The following is a 19,213-nucleotide window of genomic DNA, read 5'->3' on the forward strand; positions in this document are numbered from 1 at the left end:
ATCGATATTTGTTCCACAACCTCAATTTATTAAATGTCAGACACAAGGGATGAATATGATATTACTGGAATGAAAGCAAAACAAGTTAATTAATCACACAAACTGTAAATATTTAAATAACCGCCAACAGTCAACAATCGATAACTCATTTATCGAGATCTTATTAATTGGTTTTCTGACAGCTATGAAACCCAATCAGCTGCTTGCTGTTTATTTATTTTTACCGGGAACGTTTGTTTGAAAAAATTAATTGCACATTATTAGTGTTTATTACGACGTTTTTGTAACAAAAAACCATGACCCACCAGCAGCAGTGGAGCCGGCAATACGCAGTTAACGAATCGGTTTGGCAGTCGAGGGAAGCCCCAAATGCCAGGAGACAATGCGCTTGGCGCAAACAAAAGCTGTTGCTCGCCCAGCAAACCAGGTACGCACCTACTTTCAGAACAAAAACCAACTTTTCTTTATACGTTTTTGGGAGGCAGAGATTCCAGTGACGCCACCCGTCACGATGTGTTAAGAGAACACCAACATAAAATGCACCAGGACGGCAGCACCGAACACATAACTTTGGAGCGCCTGGAGCGATGCCAGCAAACAATAGGACGCAGTCGAAGAATGCCTTCCGGAAGCCTTACGATGGAGCTGAATTCCCCAAAGCCCACGGCATTCGAGCCAGCCTGCAGAGGTTTTTACGAAACCTGCCAACAGGCCGAACTAAAAACAAGGGACTTGCAGCGCTTTTTGTCTAATGAAAGAGCAAATGATTGCTCAAACAGAACAAAGTCTCTAGTAAATTGCTCAAATGCAAATTTGGAACCACATACGAAAAAAGCAGCAGCACAGGCACCTAATAGGATTGGTTCTGCTGAATACAGAACACAGGATGAGCAGGATGAATCTAAGTTACAACCCAGTTTCCTTGGTTTTCGCACAGCAAGGGAACAGTACATTCTGAACGAATTAAAGGTAAACGTTATCACAAAGCTCACTTTCCTAAGATTTTAGGTCAAGGCTAAAAGTTAATAAACCATACTTATGTATATTATAAACTTGTTTATTTCCTTGCAGAAAAAGAATGAACCGGGGGCGATTCGCAGAACAACATCAGCAGATGCACCATCCGAGATGATGAACTTTAGGAAAAAGACGCTGGGTGGCAAGCGAACCGTCAGCTCCAACTTTGTGTCGCCCGTAGGACAAACTCAAACAACGAATAAGGCGTGAGTACTGGTGTTCTTCTCTAGAACAAATCCAATTGCTTTTTTTTAACAACACAGAACCAGCTCCAACATCCCTCCAACCCTAGCCCATCTTGATCCCAAGATGGTTGAGCAAATTCTTGGCGAAAGCATGCACAATTTCAAACCCGTCGGCAAGTAGTTCGATTTATTTATTATTTTATTTTAATTTTTTTTTTTTTGTTAAGTGTCTTCTATGTGCATTTTGCATTTTCAGGATGGGACGACATTGCTGGTCTAGAATCTGCAAAATCGACATTCCTGGAAGCCATAATAATGCCACTGCGACGTCCGGACCTATTCACTGGCGTACGCTGTCCACCTCGTGGAGTTCTCCTATTCGGTCCACCAGGCACCGGGAAAACCCTAATCGCCAAGAGTATTGCCTCCCAGGCTAAGGCCAAGTTCTTTAGCATTAATCCGTCTAGCCTGACCTCCAAGTGGGTGGGCGAGGCCGAGAAGCTGGTGAAGACCTTATTCGCCGTGGCTGCAGCCCATCAGCCAGCTGTGAGTGATGAGTAATGAGTTTTACAAGGAAAGCGCAAATTTTTACCATCTTTCTATACTATCTAGATTATCTTCATTGACGAAGTGGATTCTCTGCTGTCAAAGAGGTCGGGCAATGAAAACGAAAGCACGCTACGGTTGAAAAACGAATTCCTCATTCATCTGGATGGAGCTGCCAGTAATGAGGAGACTCGAATTCTGGTAATTGGAGCCACAAATCGACCCCAAGAGCTAGACGAGGCTGTGCGTCGACGATTCGTACGCCGGCTTTACGTTCCATTGCCCACAAAGGATGCAAGACAGCAAATCATTAAGAAGATTATCAGGCAGGTGAAACACAGTCTTGATCAAACAGAGGTTGAGCAGCTGGCAGAGCTCACCGATGGTTATTCCGGTGCGGATGTGGACACACTCTGTCGCTACGCATCGATGGCACCTCTTCGGTCGCTAAGTGCCGATGAAATTGAAATCATTGAACCAGATCAGGTAATACGTAGAATATAGTTTTATTTGATGTTTGTAAACATTGCCCCTTATAGCTACCCGCCGTTACAATGGAGGATTTTAACAAGGCTCTGCGAGTCATATCGAAAAGTGTCTCGGCAGAGGACTGTCAACAGTTTGTTGCCTGGAATGAAATTTACGGTGTACGACATTAAAATGACTTGCCATATTTTCCTCTAATTCAATTTTATTAATACTTTCAAAAGTATGCATGAATGCTTAATTAACATTAACAATAAAATGTACATTAAAATTTGATTTCAAATTTGAAACTCACAGCACATCGAAATTACGGTCGTATACAGCAGGTGAAGAAGGTTTGTCCTGCTTCGGTTTTTTCTTTATTTATTTTCCTTAAATGCTTACATTTATACATTGATCTAGTTGAAGGAAAATCTATGGTTTGTGTCTTAAACTAAAATGTACACTTATTATAAAACACTTTGATCCGAAAACATTTGTAACTCTGCATTAAGCATACACAGACGGAGATATTTGTACGTTGACAACTAGCATATGGAAACTACATTTAAATTAAAATTAAACTAAATTAAACTCTTAACAAGTATAGCTTAGAGAGGACTGAAATATTAGCTAATGGTGCTTTCTATTCCCTATTCTCGTTGATAGGCGGAAAAACATAGTCATCACTGAGACTGTTGATATCAACGTAGGCGGTCTTTGGGCGCAGCACCTTGTACAGGGCATCAAAAGTGGGCCGTTCCTCGGGATCCTCCAGCCAGCACTGCAGCATAATGGTGTAAACCTGTGGCGTACAGATCTCTGGCCTCTCCAGTCGGTTACCCGCCAGCAGGAAGGGTATCAGCTCGCTGTTGCTAATCGTGGGATATGGTGAGGCGCCCAGGGTGCCAATCTCCCACAGGACCACTCCATATGCCCAAATGTCACTCTTGCTCGAGTAGACATTGTCACGAATGGCCTCTATGGACAGCCAGCGAAGTGGGAGCTGAGGAATAAATGTGGAAAGAAGGAGACGTATTAAGATATCGGAACATATGTACGTATATGACTCCACTTACCTTTCGCGTCTTTGTATTCGTATATATTCCATGCCTTGAAAGACCAAAATCTGATATTTTCAAGGTTTTATCACTGTCAATCAGTACGTTTCGAGCAGCGAGGTCACTGTAAAGATATATCAAATGTTAAACCTCATTGCCATGGTATTTCAATAACAATTTCCTAACCGATGCGTTATCTCCTGCTCTTCCAAGAATCGCATTCCATTAGCTATTTGCAGGGCAAAGTTATGCAACTCTTTATTATCCAAGACATGCTCGAACGACACCTCCTCCTCCACAATGCTATAGGTGGCTGTAATTAAATACAATTCCATGTCAATCTCTGCAAAGTAGCTTCACCGTATACACACTTTTAGCGAATTCTCGTCGGGATGCCTGGGGCGGTCCAAAGCCATTCATGGCAATGGAATTTAAGTCATCCGTGGATTGCACATCAATGGCCTGACTGGAAGCCTTCAATTCGATGTAATTCACGCTGGGTGCCTTTGGGGATGACGTGCTATTGGCCGAGATGGGTCTGCAGCTGGTGTAGTTGGCATTTCGCAGTTTTAACTTGCCGGCCTCCTTGCGCAACGAGCGCAGATAAGTTTGCTGTTTAGTTTGAGGTATATATGCATATATACTCAGCATTTTAACTTATATAATTATATTTATTTACCAAGTTGCCTTGACCCACATACTCCATTATCATCAGGTATGGTGGCTTGATGGTGCAGCAGCCCAGAAAGCACACCACATTGTGGTGGGTGCCCACACCTTTGAGCATCTCAATCTCTGACAGGAACTCGGCCACCTCATCCGCCTTAGGATTGGCTATAAATTCACACACACTCTATCACCATTTATTCCTAACATTTTATATATTTTTAAACTCACGCTTCAGCTGTTTCACAGCCACAATGGTGGTGCCCCTCATCCGGCGCAAATTAATGGCCGTTGCCTCGTGGACGCGTCCAAATGCACCCTCGCCCAGGATGCGTCCTATTTGGATGGCCGAGTGGGGAACCTCAAATATATCTGCGAGACCCAGAAGCTGGGACTTCTGCAGGGGGATTTGCGGGAAAGGTACTTTAGTAATCAGTTTTATATTTTAAAAAATAAATTATCATAAAAAAAATAATAGCTAATTCTTTAATAATTTTTATACCCTTGCAGGGTATTATAATTTTTGAATGCAGCTTGCAATGCAGTGAAGGAGTCATTTCCGGTCCCACAAACTACATATATTTAGTCGGAAGCAGAATTCATTTCCGGCTATATAGAGTATATAATATATATTCTTGATCAGCCTAAACAACCGATTTGATCAAACCGCCAGCGAGCCATCAAATACAAGAGTCAGAGTGAGAGCGAGAGCGAGAGCGAGAGCTATTTCCCTCTGTTACTCTCTGCCTTACTCTAGAGGAACCTCTTTCTCTCTAGCGCTCTCGCTCTGACTTTCTCTGACATTCTCTTTGCTCGGAGAGTATAAATAGAGGCACTAGGGTCGCGCGCGAATCAGTCAGTCCCGGGAGGCCGCGGAGGTAACATCGACAGTGATAGTGCATTTTGTGATAGTGAACACCCCTAAAGATGACGTGGCCTATGGAATTAATCTGGATAAACAGGAAGAAGCTCACTTTACTGCACTGGAAGGAATTAAACCATGACGACAGCGGATAACTATGTGTCCTCCACTGGGGTAAGCTTTAATCATTACAATTATATCGTATATATAGATGCTATATTAGGGATCAGGCCTTATTCCTTCATTGTTGTGCACCCCATTTAGTTAATTTTAATGTTAATTGATACTTCATCTACGAATGCTGTTCAAAGTAAACAGTTTAACATATTATATTATTATTATATTATAATAATTAATTCCTTTTTAGCATAGTTTTGCTTGATTTCCAAACTGCAAGGGTATATACTCTCAGACAAGCCAAAGTTAGCTTTCTTTTTAGGTTCCTTCTAAACTCGATTATACATAAAGTTTCAAAGTCTTAACATAGGTCTTACCTCAATATCATAAATAGAAAATATGTATTTGGACAGACCATGTGGTTAGCTTATTTCAAGATTTCTGATTGACTGAAACACTTACCTCGACGTATTTGTCCACATAGTTAACATTATCTTCCATCCTGCAAGAGAGAGTCCCTTAGGGGTTAGCATAATCCCAGCTCTATTTGCATAGAAACTTACTCAATGGCAGAGGATGCAAAAGTCTGTATGTATATCTGCTCCTGCGTTTGTAACTTGGCATTCGTCCTTACTTTCCGCCATCGCAGGAGAAGCATAATTAGGCCAGCCAAAATGATGGCTATTAGCATGCCACTCATAACCATAATGGAGTTGCTCTGTAAATAAGTAAATACAAATTATGAAAATATATGAAAGGTTTAAGGCCGTCTTACCACACTGTCTCCCTCGGTCAGCAGAATGGGATTCGCAGGCACTGGTTTTTCAAAGGGATTTAAAGATACATTTTTTGAAGTGAATATCTATATGTTTCCCAACTCACCTGGCACCTTGGCCACACTACGTGGTCCCTCGCAGCCCGCAGGATCAATGATCACTGCCTGCAGACTGAGGGAGGCCTTCTCCTTAAGCTGCGTTCCCAGGCCAAGTTTTATGCTGCCCTCGAAGCCCTTCGGCGTGGCCTTGAAGCCCAGTTCGCTTAATTTGTAGACACGGGTCAGCAGGTGCTTCAAAACTCCTCCCCAAGGTAGCGAGGGATTTGTCTCCTCGTTGATTCTGCAAATTTGTTTTTCTTTTTATATTTAGCATTATTGATTCTGATTCTGCAGAAACCATAATTTCATTTCCAAGCTATTAAAAACATTAACAAGCTTTACTCCAGAAATTAAGAAATTGGCGATTTTTCTGCCATGAATGACGGAGATTCAACAGAAAATTTGAAAAGGTTCATTCGAAGCAATTGACAGTGCAAGTTGTTCAGTGTTCATGGGAATTCGCTGTTTATAAAAAAAGCGTTCTCCTGGTTCTGGGAATTTCAAGTTATAAGTAAATCTGTTGTCTCTTTAGTGAAAGTAAAATAATAACGAATAGATTTGAGTTATTCAGAAGCAAAAAATTGGTCTCATTATAGTGTAATTGAAGAACTAAATGTTTGAAAAACGTTCAAGGGTTAAATACCAACATTTAATCAATGTACGAAATTTCAATTATTCTCAGCAATTACTCACTTCAACTGCATTTTGTAGGTCCCCAGTGTGTTGTGTAAATGCGAATCCTGCTCCTTTCGCAACTGCTCACTGGCCAGTATCGAGACACTGATGCTAATGGTGTCATTACTAAGCATTTTTCCCATGGCCAGGACCCTCGGCGGTGTGGGAGCCAATTGGCAAGAACACTTGCCCTCCAGGCACTCTGTTTAGATGACAATTGTTAAACAAGACTCCAAGCTTCGATTACCAAATACCCATTAGAAGATAGTTTCGTATATTTTTCAAGATACTTTGTGAATATTTAAATATTTTGTAAATTAATGATTGAATTTAATATCAAACTCACGTGGAACAAAGACGCGGGCGGAGCGACGAACCATCGCATTTGAGGTCTCCACAGTGACCTTGTACTGGCACCCAAACATATAGTTGCAGTCCACCGACTCCACATTCAGGTTGGGATTCAGGGGCAGGTAGACGAAGTTGGGAGCAGAAGGTTTGCCCTTAATGCCGTACTCACTGCAAGGAGCATCCGGACATCGGGTGTTGTTCAAGGCGCTGACGAGGACATTATAGGAAGTTCCTAAAACGAAGTGCCAGACAGAACGTTCGCAAACTTAATTTTGATAACAGTTTAGGTAGGCAACTTTTATATTTCAATTTAAATATTTAGCTTATTATCAAGTCATTGTAAGGAACAAATTAATTGAGACCTATGAACCACAAGCATGGCAGTGCTTTCTAATGGATAACTTTCTTTACTTACCTTCGGGTAAATTGTCCTGCCAACGCACCTGAAGACGTGGAATCTTTTCCATGTAAAGCGTTACATTGGTGCTGACTTCGGTGATCTCACCATTTGGTGTGGGCTTTAGGAAGAAAGAAGTAAAATGTGATTTAGATTTGTTTTGTGCACTTTAAACTTAAAAAGAAACAACCTTTAAATTGATAAAAAATAAGAATTTTTTAATTCAAGAGTTTGTTCTCATCATTAAAATTTTAAAAGGTTCAACTAAGCTTTTCAACTTAATGAAGCACGCAATATCCTTAATTGCACTTAAGTATACTCACACTTAAACGCATCCTTGTCACGGTATCCATAGTTTTGCTAGTTGTGTTACCGGTTTTTGGTAGACTGGTTACATACCGATGCGTATTCATGTGCTCCTCCGATTCGGTACCCGTGGCCAAGGATACCACAGTTGGAATGATGGTGGTTGTTGTATTGTTCACCCAACTCTGGGGCCCCAAGGAATCAGAAGGCCCCGCCAGCAGGATGAGCATTACCAGGGCGAATATCCTACTGCAAATGCTTTTTGGGTTCTGCATTTTGATGGCTGTAGCTCCACATAGTTGACTGCGTTAACTGAAAAGCCAAACTAAGAAAAATATTAGTTTTTTTTTATTTTTTTTACATATTTTCCCCAAAAATATAAAATTGAAATGGAGAGAACTAGTTGAAGAATTCCTAGTAAAATAAAAATTCGCCCCAATTCGTTTGTGTTTGAAACGAGAAATTAAGCAAATAAACAGAAACATACATAATAAATTGTAAACAGTAAATTCAAGGAATTTCACCACTACATATTGTTCATATATCGTTATAAAATTGCAAGTATAAATAGGAAGGAGTGCTTGCCACCGTCAAAGTTCTTGATTGTGACATCAATTCTGAAAACGTATACCAATTATGTCATTTAATATCACAGCAAACAATGCTTAAGCTGGTAAATGGAGATGGTGAGGCCACATGGAAATTATGGAACTTAATTAGTGTCTGCCGTGAAAGGGAAATATTTGGAATGACTCGCGCTGCGTAGCGATTGACAGTTTCCCTTTAAACCCTGTTCTGTTTTTCTTTCATAATTAACGTAAGGAGTAAAGACGACACAGCGAATCGAATAAAAACAAAAACAAACTAATATTTGTGTTAGCAACTTTTAGTTGCCTTTCAAAGTCAAGGCAAGTTCATTTGAAAAAGTTGAGAAAACAGAAACACTACAAAAGTCGGGGAAAGCTTTAAAGTTGACTGCACTTATAGTGAATTTGTTGACCAAACGATACAGAAATAAAGGGGTACCGGGAAATACACTTAAAAGCTGATTGCCCACAGTACATAGGTATATTTGTTTGCAAGTATATATATATAAAGATATATGTTAGTAATGTAAGTAAAACCTGAAGTATTGGTGCGGCAAATGCTCTCATTATTATCAGAAATAATGGGCAGCATCGCCATCGCGACCGCTTCCTCTCAGTTGTTAATAACGAGGTAACATTGCTTATTAGCCATCTAGTTTCAGAAATATCGGATTCCATGGAATAAAATGTTATTACTGTTATGACACCAGAAGCAAGCAAGAATATAATTACCGAAATTGAACAATTAGAGTCAAGTGTTGTGGAGATTATGTAAATAATTGCTACTTCAATGCTGTAAGTCAATTGAAATATATCCCGACTTATTTATTTCCAAGTACCATTCAAAGAGGTAGTTATCCTATTAAAAAGGTAACAATAAAACCAAGGTTTTAAAGGAGAAGATTTCTCAAGTACAATTTAACAAAAAAAAAAAAAAATTCGTTAAGAAAGCAAATCGAAATATTCTCAAGAATCAATTAAGGCATCAAGTCGCTGATATAAATATCATTGAATCGATTACCCTACACGATAGACTATAAATAGAACACTTATCGGTTGTTTCCATAAATGTTTGCAAACATTTTTGCATGAGTGTGTGGAAATTGATAAATTATAACTTATAAATAAATAAATTCGAGGTGGTACCTTCCCTTTACAATATGCTTAGCGTTTCAACTGACACCCAACTTCTCCTCTGCCTCATTAAAAATGTGATTTGATTTTACAATCATTGCAATTATTTTAACTAAAATACTTTATAATTAAAATTTAACACCTTTCCTAATCAGTGTTCTTCTCTAAAATTGATGTCCATGTAGAACATGAATTTTCCATGTTAATGCTGTAGCAATTACACACATCGGAAGGAGGAAAATTACGGCAATTTCAAAGAATTAATTTCCATTACCACACACACTATCTGAAGGATGCATCGTTTTCAGGCACTTGAGCACGAAGGGATTACCAGATAACCGACGCTTAAATTTACCACACGCAACTTAAGCAATAATTGTAGCTAAAGCCGCTTTGTCTTGTCGAAATTGAATGAAGTCACTTTGAAGCTGAAGGCAGTCTTCAACCTCCAATTAAACCTTGGTTAGTTTCCAGGTAGCTACTTTACTTAAAAAGTTAAGTCCTAAAGCCCCCCGAAACGAGTAGCAATTTTGCAGAATCCAAAATAAAGCTTAATACTGTGGCAAGAGCTAATTTTCATTGGCAACTGTGCTATTCCTCTGGTGCATAAGTTACACGTGGCAAGCGCATTGCCACTGAGGAGGACACACATGCCCTGCTGGCAGGGATTAAGGCGAGGGCTTGTAAATAATAAGCTTGCGAGCTAATTGTTGACATCACATTAGCGACAGGTGGGGCAGACTGGGTCATAAATCATAACTGTCAACGCTCCACTTTTTATGAGGGGGGCGCTCCTCCCGCGGCTTCTGTTTCCAAGTGTTTTGTTTTGGTTTAATGCCCTCCTCCGCCGCAGCGAGAATAAAAACACGGTCTGGGAACGGACTAACTATCTTAACTTTATTCGGCATTAGTCATACATGGAGCGACCCTTGGTCTCCTCCAGGCAGACCACCACGTAGAAGAGGCACAGAGCACTGGTGGCTGCACAGAACCACATGGTGGCCGCCAGGCCCAGATGGAACATCATTAGCGGGAAGGTTTTCAGCGAGGTGAAGGCGAAGAAGCTGAGGCAGCCCAAACAGAAACTGGTGGCCACTGCACGGATCTTCTGTGGCAGGACCTCTACCAGCACCACCATTGTCACCGAAATGACGCCCACATTGGCAATAAAGATGATGAAGGACATCAGGCAAACAGGAAGCCAGGCGGAGAAGGCTGATAGATCCACTTCCTGTTGCTCCACAAAGAAGGCGTACACACCAAAGGCAGCCGTTCCAATTCCACTTCCTGCACAGGACACGATCAACAGGACCTTCCGGCCATAGCGATCCACAGCGTAGATACTTGCCAAGGTCCCCAAAATCTGGACGGCTCCAATGATGATGGTGTTCGTATTAGGATCCAGCTGTGTGTTCACCTGGTCGAAGATATTCGACATGTAATTGATGAAGGCAAAGGTGCCGGTGAAAATGTTCGCTATCATCAGCACCAGGCCCGTGGCCAAAGCCTTCAAAGAACGCTTATTGACTGCATTGAACAGTTAAAAGCAGTTGGTAATAGTCCAGTTTAAAATTACAATCAATTCACTTACAGAAATCACGAACGGAAAGCCCTTTGTTATCCGAATCTTTGTTTTGCTTCTGAATGGCCAAACGCATCTCATCGAACTGTTTTTGGTACGCGCGTTCCGCCTCTTTGGAAACATTTGGCCCATCGCACCGTCTGTAGAACCTCAGGGACCTCTCGGCCTCCTCCTCGCGTTCCCACCGAATCAGTTGCTGCGGCGGCTCCGGAAAACGGGTGGCCAGGAACACATATAGCACCGGAAGACTCACCACGGCACAGGGAATAACGTGATAGGGTACGTGCGAGGACACGACAAAGCCCACCATTATTCCTGTGTTCATGGTGAGCGTAAAAAAGGAGCACAGACGGCCACGAATGCTGCAAGTAAAAACGCGGAAAGTCCAAATGGGACTTTTACAAGGCTTCCTTTGTCTCATATTGAATCCTTTCGAAAAAATGTATTGATTTCGTTTCATGCAATGCAATTTAAGACTCTTGATACGGAAATTTCCAGCTGAGTTAGAGAAAATTGATACTGTTCTGTACTAGGAATTTGTATTCACAAAATCATAGCTAGTAGTCAAGTTTTCCCTATAATTAAATTAAAGGAGAACCTGCACTCTCTTCTCTTAAATCCTCTGCACTCACCTGTTGTCAGCGATTTCGCCAATGAAAATTGGCAGGACAACAAACATGCCACCGCCAGTTAATCCTGCACAAACCCTTGCCACATACAACCACTCGATGCTCTGTGCGAAGTAGAACATAAACCAAATGCACTGCGTATGGAAAAGGGGAACACATGACAAGTTAAGCAGCCATTCAGGGAGAACATTCCCCAGGATAAGCTCCTTATGAGCCTGGAAAAACGTACCGTGTGCGGCACTGCCAGGGCATAAATCGACACCTTACGACCGAAACGATTCATCAGGTAGGAGAATGAGAAGTTGCCGGTGATGCCTCCAATGCTGATGACAGCTCCTAGCCATGAGGCCTGGTCCACGTCGATGTGAAAGGACAAAGGTGTCTCGTTGGGGGACAGGAGTTTCGGTAGCATCGGTGAAAGCCATCCCAGAGCGATGCCATGACAGAATGTTATCAGCGTGGCTGCAAAGAACACATACGCGGATCAACGAATGACATCATCATCTCCAGAATCAACAGCTCAAGGGGCTCATTTGCATAGGCACGCGTGAAATTGAATTTTTTTGGCCGTGTCAACTTTGTGTCAACTTTGGGATTATGGCTTCTGTATAATTCGTGACATGGATCTGAGGACCCGAAACTTTCCGCTACCCCGTTGAGCTGTTAAACCGTCTTATCTCCGTTAACATACCGCTCAATGAGACCAGCAGCTGACGGCGGAACTGCCACTGGAAGATGCCCGAGTTGAATATGTTGAGGAACATCTTTGGGTATCCTTTCGTTTCGTTTTTCCCCTAGAATCCTTTGGCTTAACTAACCCTAGATTTGATCCTTGAATCTCGGTTATCACAGTTGGTTAGGACCTCGCCTTGGATTCAGCGGAGTAGGTCCTAGGTTGCTTTAAAGCTCTTGCGGGAAAACTTTTGATTCTGTTGTCCTTTTTCCATGCTATGTTCCGCTCCACAACACCTTCTTACCGAAAACACGAACCGAATAACACTGGCAACTGGCGTCTTGTCCGAAAATGGCTTGTGAAATAGCCTGAGACACTCTATTTATACACGATTCGTATCTAAATCTGCGGGTAAACATCTACTATTTCATCTAAGAAACAGCTAACGATTACGCAGTTCTGTGGACGAGCGGCAGCTCCAGATTACGGCTTCTCATCTCATCTCATCTCATCACTTGTCTGAGTGGGCGGGGCCGGGAACTGTTGTCCGGAGCTGTTGCTCCGTAATACTCGGCAAACATATCCATAAATCTCCCCGAGCAGGCGCCGCGTCATGACCGCTGGGATCCTCTATTCTCAGTCCAAGTTCATGACTCGTTTAAACAAAAAAAAAACGGAACTAAGCAGCTGCGAAATCGAGGTTAATTATGTGGAAAATAAAAGATACGCGTTTGTTGTGACGTCAACAGACAGTCGGCGGGTTTCCTGACCTACCGGTATTTATGGACACACTTAACACTTCACACACTTCACACTATTTACGTAGTTTAAATAATAAAAACAAGTGCAATGCACGAATCATAAAATAATCGGCATCCGGCATTGCTTACCAAAAACATTGCCTACTTTTTGGCGTCCGTGGCGTATACCTAATATTATGAAATAATGTTTTTAAACCAATACAACCGTTAATTTCCTGCCGACTTTTAGCATTAAATTGTTTTTATTTTCAGCTTATTTTGTTTGGTTTTAATTAAATTTTTGAAGTCCGTTTGGTTTTGTTCTCTGAAACGAACGAACCTTGCTGTTGCAAGTACTGCAAATATGTAAATGAATTTAATTACAGTTCAGAAAATTGCTCGTTAGCTTCCTCCAAAGAGAAGTTTAGCTAAACGAAACAAAGGTCTTTGCTGTTATTAGCTTTAATTTACAATTAAAATGTTCTTTACAATCCATTTATGTTAAGAAAGTTATACTTTGTCTAAAACTTAATTAGAAACGGTAAGGTAAAAGTAAATTCATTTATTTTTGAGCTAATGGAACAGAATATAATAAATATTAAAACAAAGTAGTTTAGTATGTCAATATTTCTGTACATAGAAAATATTTTCCCGGACCTAGGTTAATTTATGGACACTCCATAACAGCATTTGCGTGATTGCAATAATAAAATGAAACACGCGCGCATTTTTAACCATCAGATAGTGGATAATAGGGGACACAATTACGATAAGCAAACACTTTGTGCTGATACTATCAAAAGTTACAAGCACGAGTAAATAGCAAGTGTTTCAGAAATGGTAAATATTAAAATATATACTAGAAAATACAACTTTTCCTATGTTTTTCAATGTGTACTTTCGTGTGAAGTCCAACTTTCGCGACAGGGCTCTGCAATAATCATGTTTTCAATCGTTTATCCATTGAATAATAAAAACAGTTGTTTCGATAAACATTTATTGCATTGGCTGGGCAATGATTCACATTGACTTGTTTACAAATAGCTTCAGGCCGAAATGTCGAAGGCTTTAATGTTATTTTCGTACTATTCCCGATTTATATGATAGAAAAAGCCAAGCCCGTAATCACACACATTCGGTAGATTGCATTTTGAATAGATAACAATCAATGGGCTGGCTGGCTGACTTGGCTTTTATGGCCCTGATATAACGATGATGATTTAGGATGGACTTTGCTTTGTCAACAACTCATGATTATGTCTGATTTCTGCCAACAGTGTTTGCTTTGGGTGTACAGCTCTCCTGTTTTGCAGTTAACATATTCAGTGTAAAGCCAACGCAAGTCCAAGAAAATGTATTCCAATAATAATAATAATAATAATTTTAATGACTTTCCTTTGGTATTCGGGCCAAAATAGATTATTAAAGATCACGTTCATTTTAGACCGAATGACCCGCACTTCTTTTGACCTAATATATTCACAGAATTTTCCATTTATTTGACATGCCGACACAATGACGTATTTCATCAATTTTGGGTTGGCAAACACGGCTCCGATAAGAAGTTAAGAGACGAAAGCAGTGTTTTTTATTTTGCTGAATCGTGTGATAAGTCCAAAGAACATTGCAATCAATAAAATAAGCGTTGAATTTCCAGATATTAGGCGCCTTAAGTTAATACTAACTGATAGCTTCAGCCTTTTAGCGTGAGGTAGGTGCGTCGCCTTTCGACTCTGTCTGACCGCCTGACACATTAAGCCCGGCAGGTGAGGCAGCCCCTAACCAGGTGGGAGGGCCAGACCAAGACGATGGCTACTCATAAATTAAATGCTTGTGTTTTAATCAACTGATAATTTTCCACAAGTGTCAGCCGTTGCCAACTAAATGCCAATGCCAGCAAACAAACGTTAAATCAGCCAAATGCCAATGAAATTGGTTAAGAACTTTTCAGTTGAGTTTACTAATTGAGTGTTTACGATTTAAAGTTGATTTTTTATACAAAATCTTTCCCTATTAATCAAAACTTATAGTAAGCGAAATATCTTTCATAATACGTTTTCAAAGTTTATATATAATTTTGTCAAACTCTTTGAGGTAAAAACTTAGCAAAGCAAACAGGAGCAACGACTTTAGGACCTTATCTATACTGTTCTAAAAAAACTGGGGGCCACATTCAATGCCGCCAACTCTTTTCGCCTTTTTATTTTTGTACCACCAAATGTGAGTCGAAATTTGTGGCTTATGGGTATTTTTTTGGCGTTGAATTCAGTCGCGTCATTGTACGGCCACTTTTCTAATCGTTATCGCACATACTCGATTTATTGATAAGTTCAATTTGTTTTCCATTTCACGGCAACTTGAACTAATTGTTTTGGTTTGCCAAATTCGATGGGAAAAAGAACACACAACTTTTGCCAACCATTGTCTGTTGCTGAGGCCAAATTTTTTAGTAGGCCGCATATATTTTGGCATCATCATATGAAAGTGTTTAACTTTGAGTGCTTTAGATATTTAGAATCGTCTTCAGAATAGAACGATTTATTAATGTAGGTATTTCCATTGGTTATTTTCGTAGTAGACTTTTGGATGATAAGCGAAAGCCAACGAAAAGCCAAACCAATTTCAAGTGTTCAAATGGACTTTACTCTGAGGATGAATGTTGCTCAGCTATAAATATATAGAGTATATATGACCATGAATATGTATGTGTTGTCAAATTTGGACATTCCCCCTAATTGCAATATCAGCAATAAACCATAACCAATTAAAATATGGTCAGTAGTCAATGATGAGGTCGAAGTCGGGCCCCTAATACCTATTAAACTGTTGGAAAATAAATCGATTGGTCAGAGTCCACAAAGCATTTTTTATTATAAAAAAAATTTAATTATTTTTGATTGATATTAATTAATTATATTTGATATTGAACAAGAAAGAAATATATTTTTTATATATTTTTTGGGTAAATCTAAGTTTTTCAAATGGCATCCTAAAGGGCATTTACTTATTAATACCTTTTTGTTTGCCTATCTTTAATATTAACAATACCTTTTATCTAAATATTTAAATATATATGAGGTTGTTTTTCTTTGTGAAGTAAAGTAAATAAAAACCTAAAGGTAAAACGGAAACATTTGTTTTTTTTTTATTTTTAAGATTGTAAATACTATTGCTTATTTACTTCTGAAAAAGAAACAAACAAAATAATTAAAATTAACATATATACTCCCGTTTTTTAAATATTTATAAGAAATTCTAGGGGGGGGGGGCACTCAGGAGATCTTTAACCTTATAGAATACCACATTAAATGTAAGGTTAAGCCTTAAGCAACTCTGAACTAGAAATAATAATATGCACTAAAATATTCAGTGGCTTTTAAAGTGAAAACTGGCATAAGGCTGAAAGGCTCTTTAAGTATTTATACTTCTGTATTCAGTTCCTGTGTATATGTGATAGTCCGTGGACTGCTTCGCGGCAGCCTTTTAAAGCTCTTCAATGTCTATTCAACTCGTGAAATAATTGATGAGATACTACCACGGTCGCCATTGTATACATTCATTTATGTATATGTATTCGTTAGATAGTGCAGAAAATACAGTACAAAATATAATACAACTTGACAATAACAAAAAAAAAAGATAGAGCGCCCAGAAGTATGACGTCTAGTAAACATCTGTGCGAATTTGGAGTTTTTATTTATCATGGAATGTTAGAAAAAAAATTCATACACACACCTTATATAGAGCACAAAGAATGCCATTTATCGTTGGCTGAATATTACCAATAAAAAATTTTAGACCCAAATACCTCTTTTTTTTATGTAAAATAAATGCGTGAAAAACTCTGAAAAAGCAGGAGGATTATTTTTTTTTATTTGCAAACAGAAAATTGTTGTCAACTATGTCAAGTTAATTGATTGTTCGTAAAATTGCTTTTCCTTGAGAGAAAAACTTATTTCCAATTAAATGTAGACTAGAAAAAAACGAAAGAAATATTGTCCTGTTTAGGTGCAGATGTGAAAATGATAAGTAAAGGATAACACTAATGAAAAGCAAAATTATGAAAAAACGGAAAAACTTCATAAAAATTGCGATGTAATCTTTCTTATTTTTACCTCTTCGCTTTTAAATGAAATCATGCAATGATATTCATTGAAGAAGATTATTTATCATGGAATTTATATAATATAATGAAATGAATTTAAGTGCTCAAGGAGACGTTCTTTTTACTTGAAATTAACCAGAGACTTTTTGAATCCCTGCGGTACCTTTTCAATTCGCTCTTGGCTAAAAATATTTATCAATTGTAGCGCGTGTTTAAGTAGATTAAATGGGGCTACTTAATCATGTGCAGGCTGCTATATATATATATACAAAAATATATATACTGATTCCAACGAACCGGCATTGCTTTTTTGGTTTGCTCTCTCAATAATAAATAACATGCCTTTAAGCTGTAATAAAAAGCCATGATGGGGAGAACTCGAGGAGGTGGTGGTGGCCATGCAAAAAGTGTGTGATAATTTTTAGTTCGATAATTAGTGGAGTCACTAAACTGACAAAATATATATACAGCAGTATATATACGAGGCACAATCACGAAAGCAGGGTAAAAATGGCGACACTTTGCTTATCATTTAAAGTGGTCGCTGACGAACCGAAAACCGAAAAAGGCTGGCAGCCAAAAGTAGGAAAAATAAAATAACCGTGGCACAATCTAATAAAAAAATTGAAATAACCCAACGAAGTGGTGCTGTTCTCCTTCTCTTCAGATACATACATATATCTTTATATAGAACAGAGAGTGTGACCCAAAAGTGGGCGTGAGCCGTGGCAATTACCTGGGTGAGGAGAAGACATCAGATTGATCGAAGTCAACTGGAATATCAATTGCGCAGTGCGTGCGGCAATTGAACCGATCATCAATCAGGTCGTATTATTCACCAACGATAAAAATAATGCACCGAACAAGAGAAATTATTTGGGAATTCTGAGAATTCCATAGGTACACATATCCCCCCGTAAAAAGTCGAACACGGGGCACATCATCGTTATCTAATCAATAACTTTTCGAAGCCTCAAGCGGCAGGCTCAAGCCCCGAAGATACACAAGAGATACTTTTATTCTAGACTCACCATGGACGGTTCTTTGTGATAGCTGCCGTTTTGTTGACTTTTCAACCGATGGCGTTGGACGCAATCATTTTCAAAAATTTTGTTTACACTCAACACTTTTGGCTATTTGTTTTGCTCATCCACGCAACAGTAAACATTCACACTTCGAAGTTATATTAATTTAAACAAATATCGAATGGATATAGTTTCCACAGCAATCAGCACTTATTTCGGGATGCTCAAAAATAAATTAAATTGAATATCCGTTTGCTCACTTACACTTTCATTCAGATAAATTCTGTATAATATTTGTTATTTTGTTTACGTATTGTTGTTGATGTTGTTGCCCTTGTTGATTTCTTTCACTGATTTTTGATTTTCATTCAATTTTATTTCTGCTAGCTGCTGTATTCAACTCGCTTTTCACTTTTCACTTCCTGTTAACTGATTTAAACACAATTTCCCTTTGTTGGGTAAGCATTTACTGTGCCATATTTCCAATTTTATTCAGATTACACAGCCGTTATCCTCTAAATTACTGCTTAATGAAGTGAATCCTCTTGGAATTCATTACACAATTACGTTTAAATTCGCGAATCGCGCCAAAAAATTGGTAATAAATATGGCCGGCGATGTAACGATTCGGTTCGGAATGCTCTTCGGGAAATATTACGTAGCCGACACGGTGACCGAGACACGTTGAAGCAACAAGCGTTGGTGCCGGAATGATAACAATTGTTAACTGCCAAGTGTTGCTTCAGCACTTTGGGGGAGCTTTTACGCAAAAGCTATGCTCCACTCTCCATTGGAGGGGTGGCTAAAGCTCAGTCAATGGGACAGTCACCGCCAGTTGGATATGAATTAATTAATTATTGCATATATTTTGAATATTAATACTTTAACATTAAATAGACAATCAGAAAATATAGTTCCCAATCTGTAGATTGGATTTTAAATTGGTTGATAAGAGATTCATTTAAAAACTCAGGCCTATAAAAACTAGCATAGAAAAGTTTTCCAAAATGAATTTAGAGCATTTTTGGCTATGTTGTGATCGAAGCTAGCTTGCATTCTTGTTATTAAATATATGCGTTCCGCCATGAAACTTGTAAGCTAGAAACAGCTTACTATTAATTATCTAAAATAAAAACCGTTTGATAATTTATTTTAATTAAAATAAGTAGTTACAATTAATTTTGCAAAGGCAGACAAAAATTTAAAAAATATACAG

General features: G+C 39.1%; 3 protein-coding genes across 3 annotated transcripts; 1 reads left to right on the forward strand and 2 right to left on the reverse strand.

Annotated features, from left to right (window-relative positions):
* Nucleotides 1-165: 165 nt before the first annotated feature.
* Fign (Fidgetin) lies at nt 166-2,510 on the forward strand. The gene is made up of 7 exons (XM_086831505.1): nt 166-427; nt 486-969; nt 1,072-1,223; nt 1,281-1,375; nt 1,459-1,748; nt 1,815-2,234; nt 2,288-2,510. The coding sequence occupies exons 1-7, from the start codon at nt 297-299 to the stop codon at nt 2,405-2,407; spliced, it is 1,692 nt and encodes a 563-aa protein (XP_086687631.1). The 5' UTR covers nt 166-296; the 3' UTR covers nt 2,408-2,510.
* On the reverse strand, nt 2,422-18,719 carry LOC110183758 (uncharacterized). The gene is made up of 15 exons (XM_086831500.1): nt 18,004-18,719; nt 7,540-7,834; nt 7,235-7,337; nt 6,815-7,051; nt 6,487-6,670; nt 5,802-6,034; nt 5,695-5,735; nt 5,483-5,637; nt 5,382-5,421; nt 4,172-4,337; nt 3,954-4,108; nt 3,646-3,886; nt 3,461-3,587; nt 3,293-3,398; nt 2,422-3,219 (listed from the first exon to the last, which is right to left on the reverse strand). The coding sequence occupies exons 2-15, from the start codon at nt 7,795-7,797 to the stop codon at nt 2,860-2,862; spliced, it is 2,406 nt and encodes an 801-aa protein (XP_086687626.1). The 5' UTR covers nt 7,798-7,834; nt 18,004-18,719; the 3' UTR covers nt 2,422-2,859.
* On the reverse strand, nt 10,120-12,484 carry LOC110183749 (facilitated trehalose transporter Tret1). Its single transcript, XM_020952105.2, has 5 exons — nt 12,146-12,484; nt 11,684-11,916; nt 11,458-11,588; nt 10,835-11,187; nt 10,120-10,770 (listed from the first exon to the last, which is right to left on the reverse strand). The coding sequence occupies exons 1-5, from the start codon at nt 12,216-12,218 to the stop codon at nt 10,151-10,153; spliced, it is 1,410 nt and encodes a 469-aa protein (XP_020807764.2). The 5' UTR covers nt 12,219-12,484; the 3' UTR covers nt 10,120-10,150.
* Nucleotides 18,720-19,213: the final 494 nt, after the last annotated feature.

This window comes from Drosophila serrata, unplaced genomic scaffold, assembly GCF_035046125.1.
Source record: "Drosophila serrata isolate PLE 108 unplaced genomic scaffold, ASM3504612v1 contig_240, whole genome shotgun sequence".
Classification (NCBI taxonomy): Eukaryota; Metazoa; Arthropoda; class Insecta; order Diptera; family Drosophilidae; genus Drosophila; species Drosophila serrata.

Bases quoted from the DNA above. Each gene is read 5' to 3' on its own strand.
- Fign (XM_086831505.1), top strand. From the start codon at position 297: ATGACCCACCAGCAGCAGTGGAGCCGGCAATACGCAGTTAACGAATCG. The intron at 1,224-1,280 runs GTGAGTACTGGT...TTAACAACACAG, and splicing joins ACTCAAACAACGAATAAGGC to AACCAGCTCCAACATCCCTC. The intron at 1,376-1,458 runs GCAAGTAGTTCG...TTGCATTTTCAG, and splicing joins GCACAATTTCAAACCCGTCG to GATGGGACGACATTGCTGGT.
- LOC110183758 (XM_086831500.1), bottom strand. From the start codon at position 7,797: ATGCAGAACCCAAAAAGCATTTGCAGTAGGATATTCGCCCTGGTAATG. The intron at 6,035-6,486 runs GTGAGTAATTGC...ACAAATTTGCAG, and splicing joins ACCTACAAAATGCAGTTGAA to AATCAACGAGGAGACAAATC. The intron at 5,638-5,694 runs GTAAGACGGCCT...ACTTATTTACAG, and splicing joins TGACCGAGGGAGACAGTGTG to AGCAACTCCATTATGGTTAT.
- LOC110183749 (XM_020952105.2), bottom strand. From the start codon at position 12,218: ATGTTCCTCAACATATTCAACTCGGGCATCTTCCAGTGGCAGTTCCGC. The intron at 11,917-12,145 runs GTATGTTAACGG...TGTTCTTTGCAG, and splicing joins GCTGCTGGTCTCATTGAGCG to CCACGCTGATAACATTCTGT. The intron at 10,771-10,834 runs GTAAGTGAATTG...TGTTCAATGCAG, and splicing joins GCTTTCCGTTCGTGATTTCT to TCAATAAGCGTTCTTTGAAG.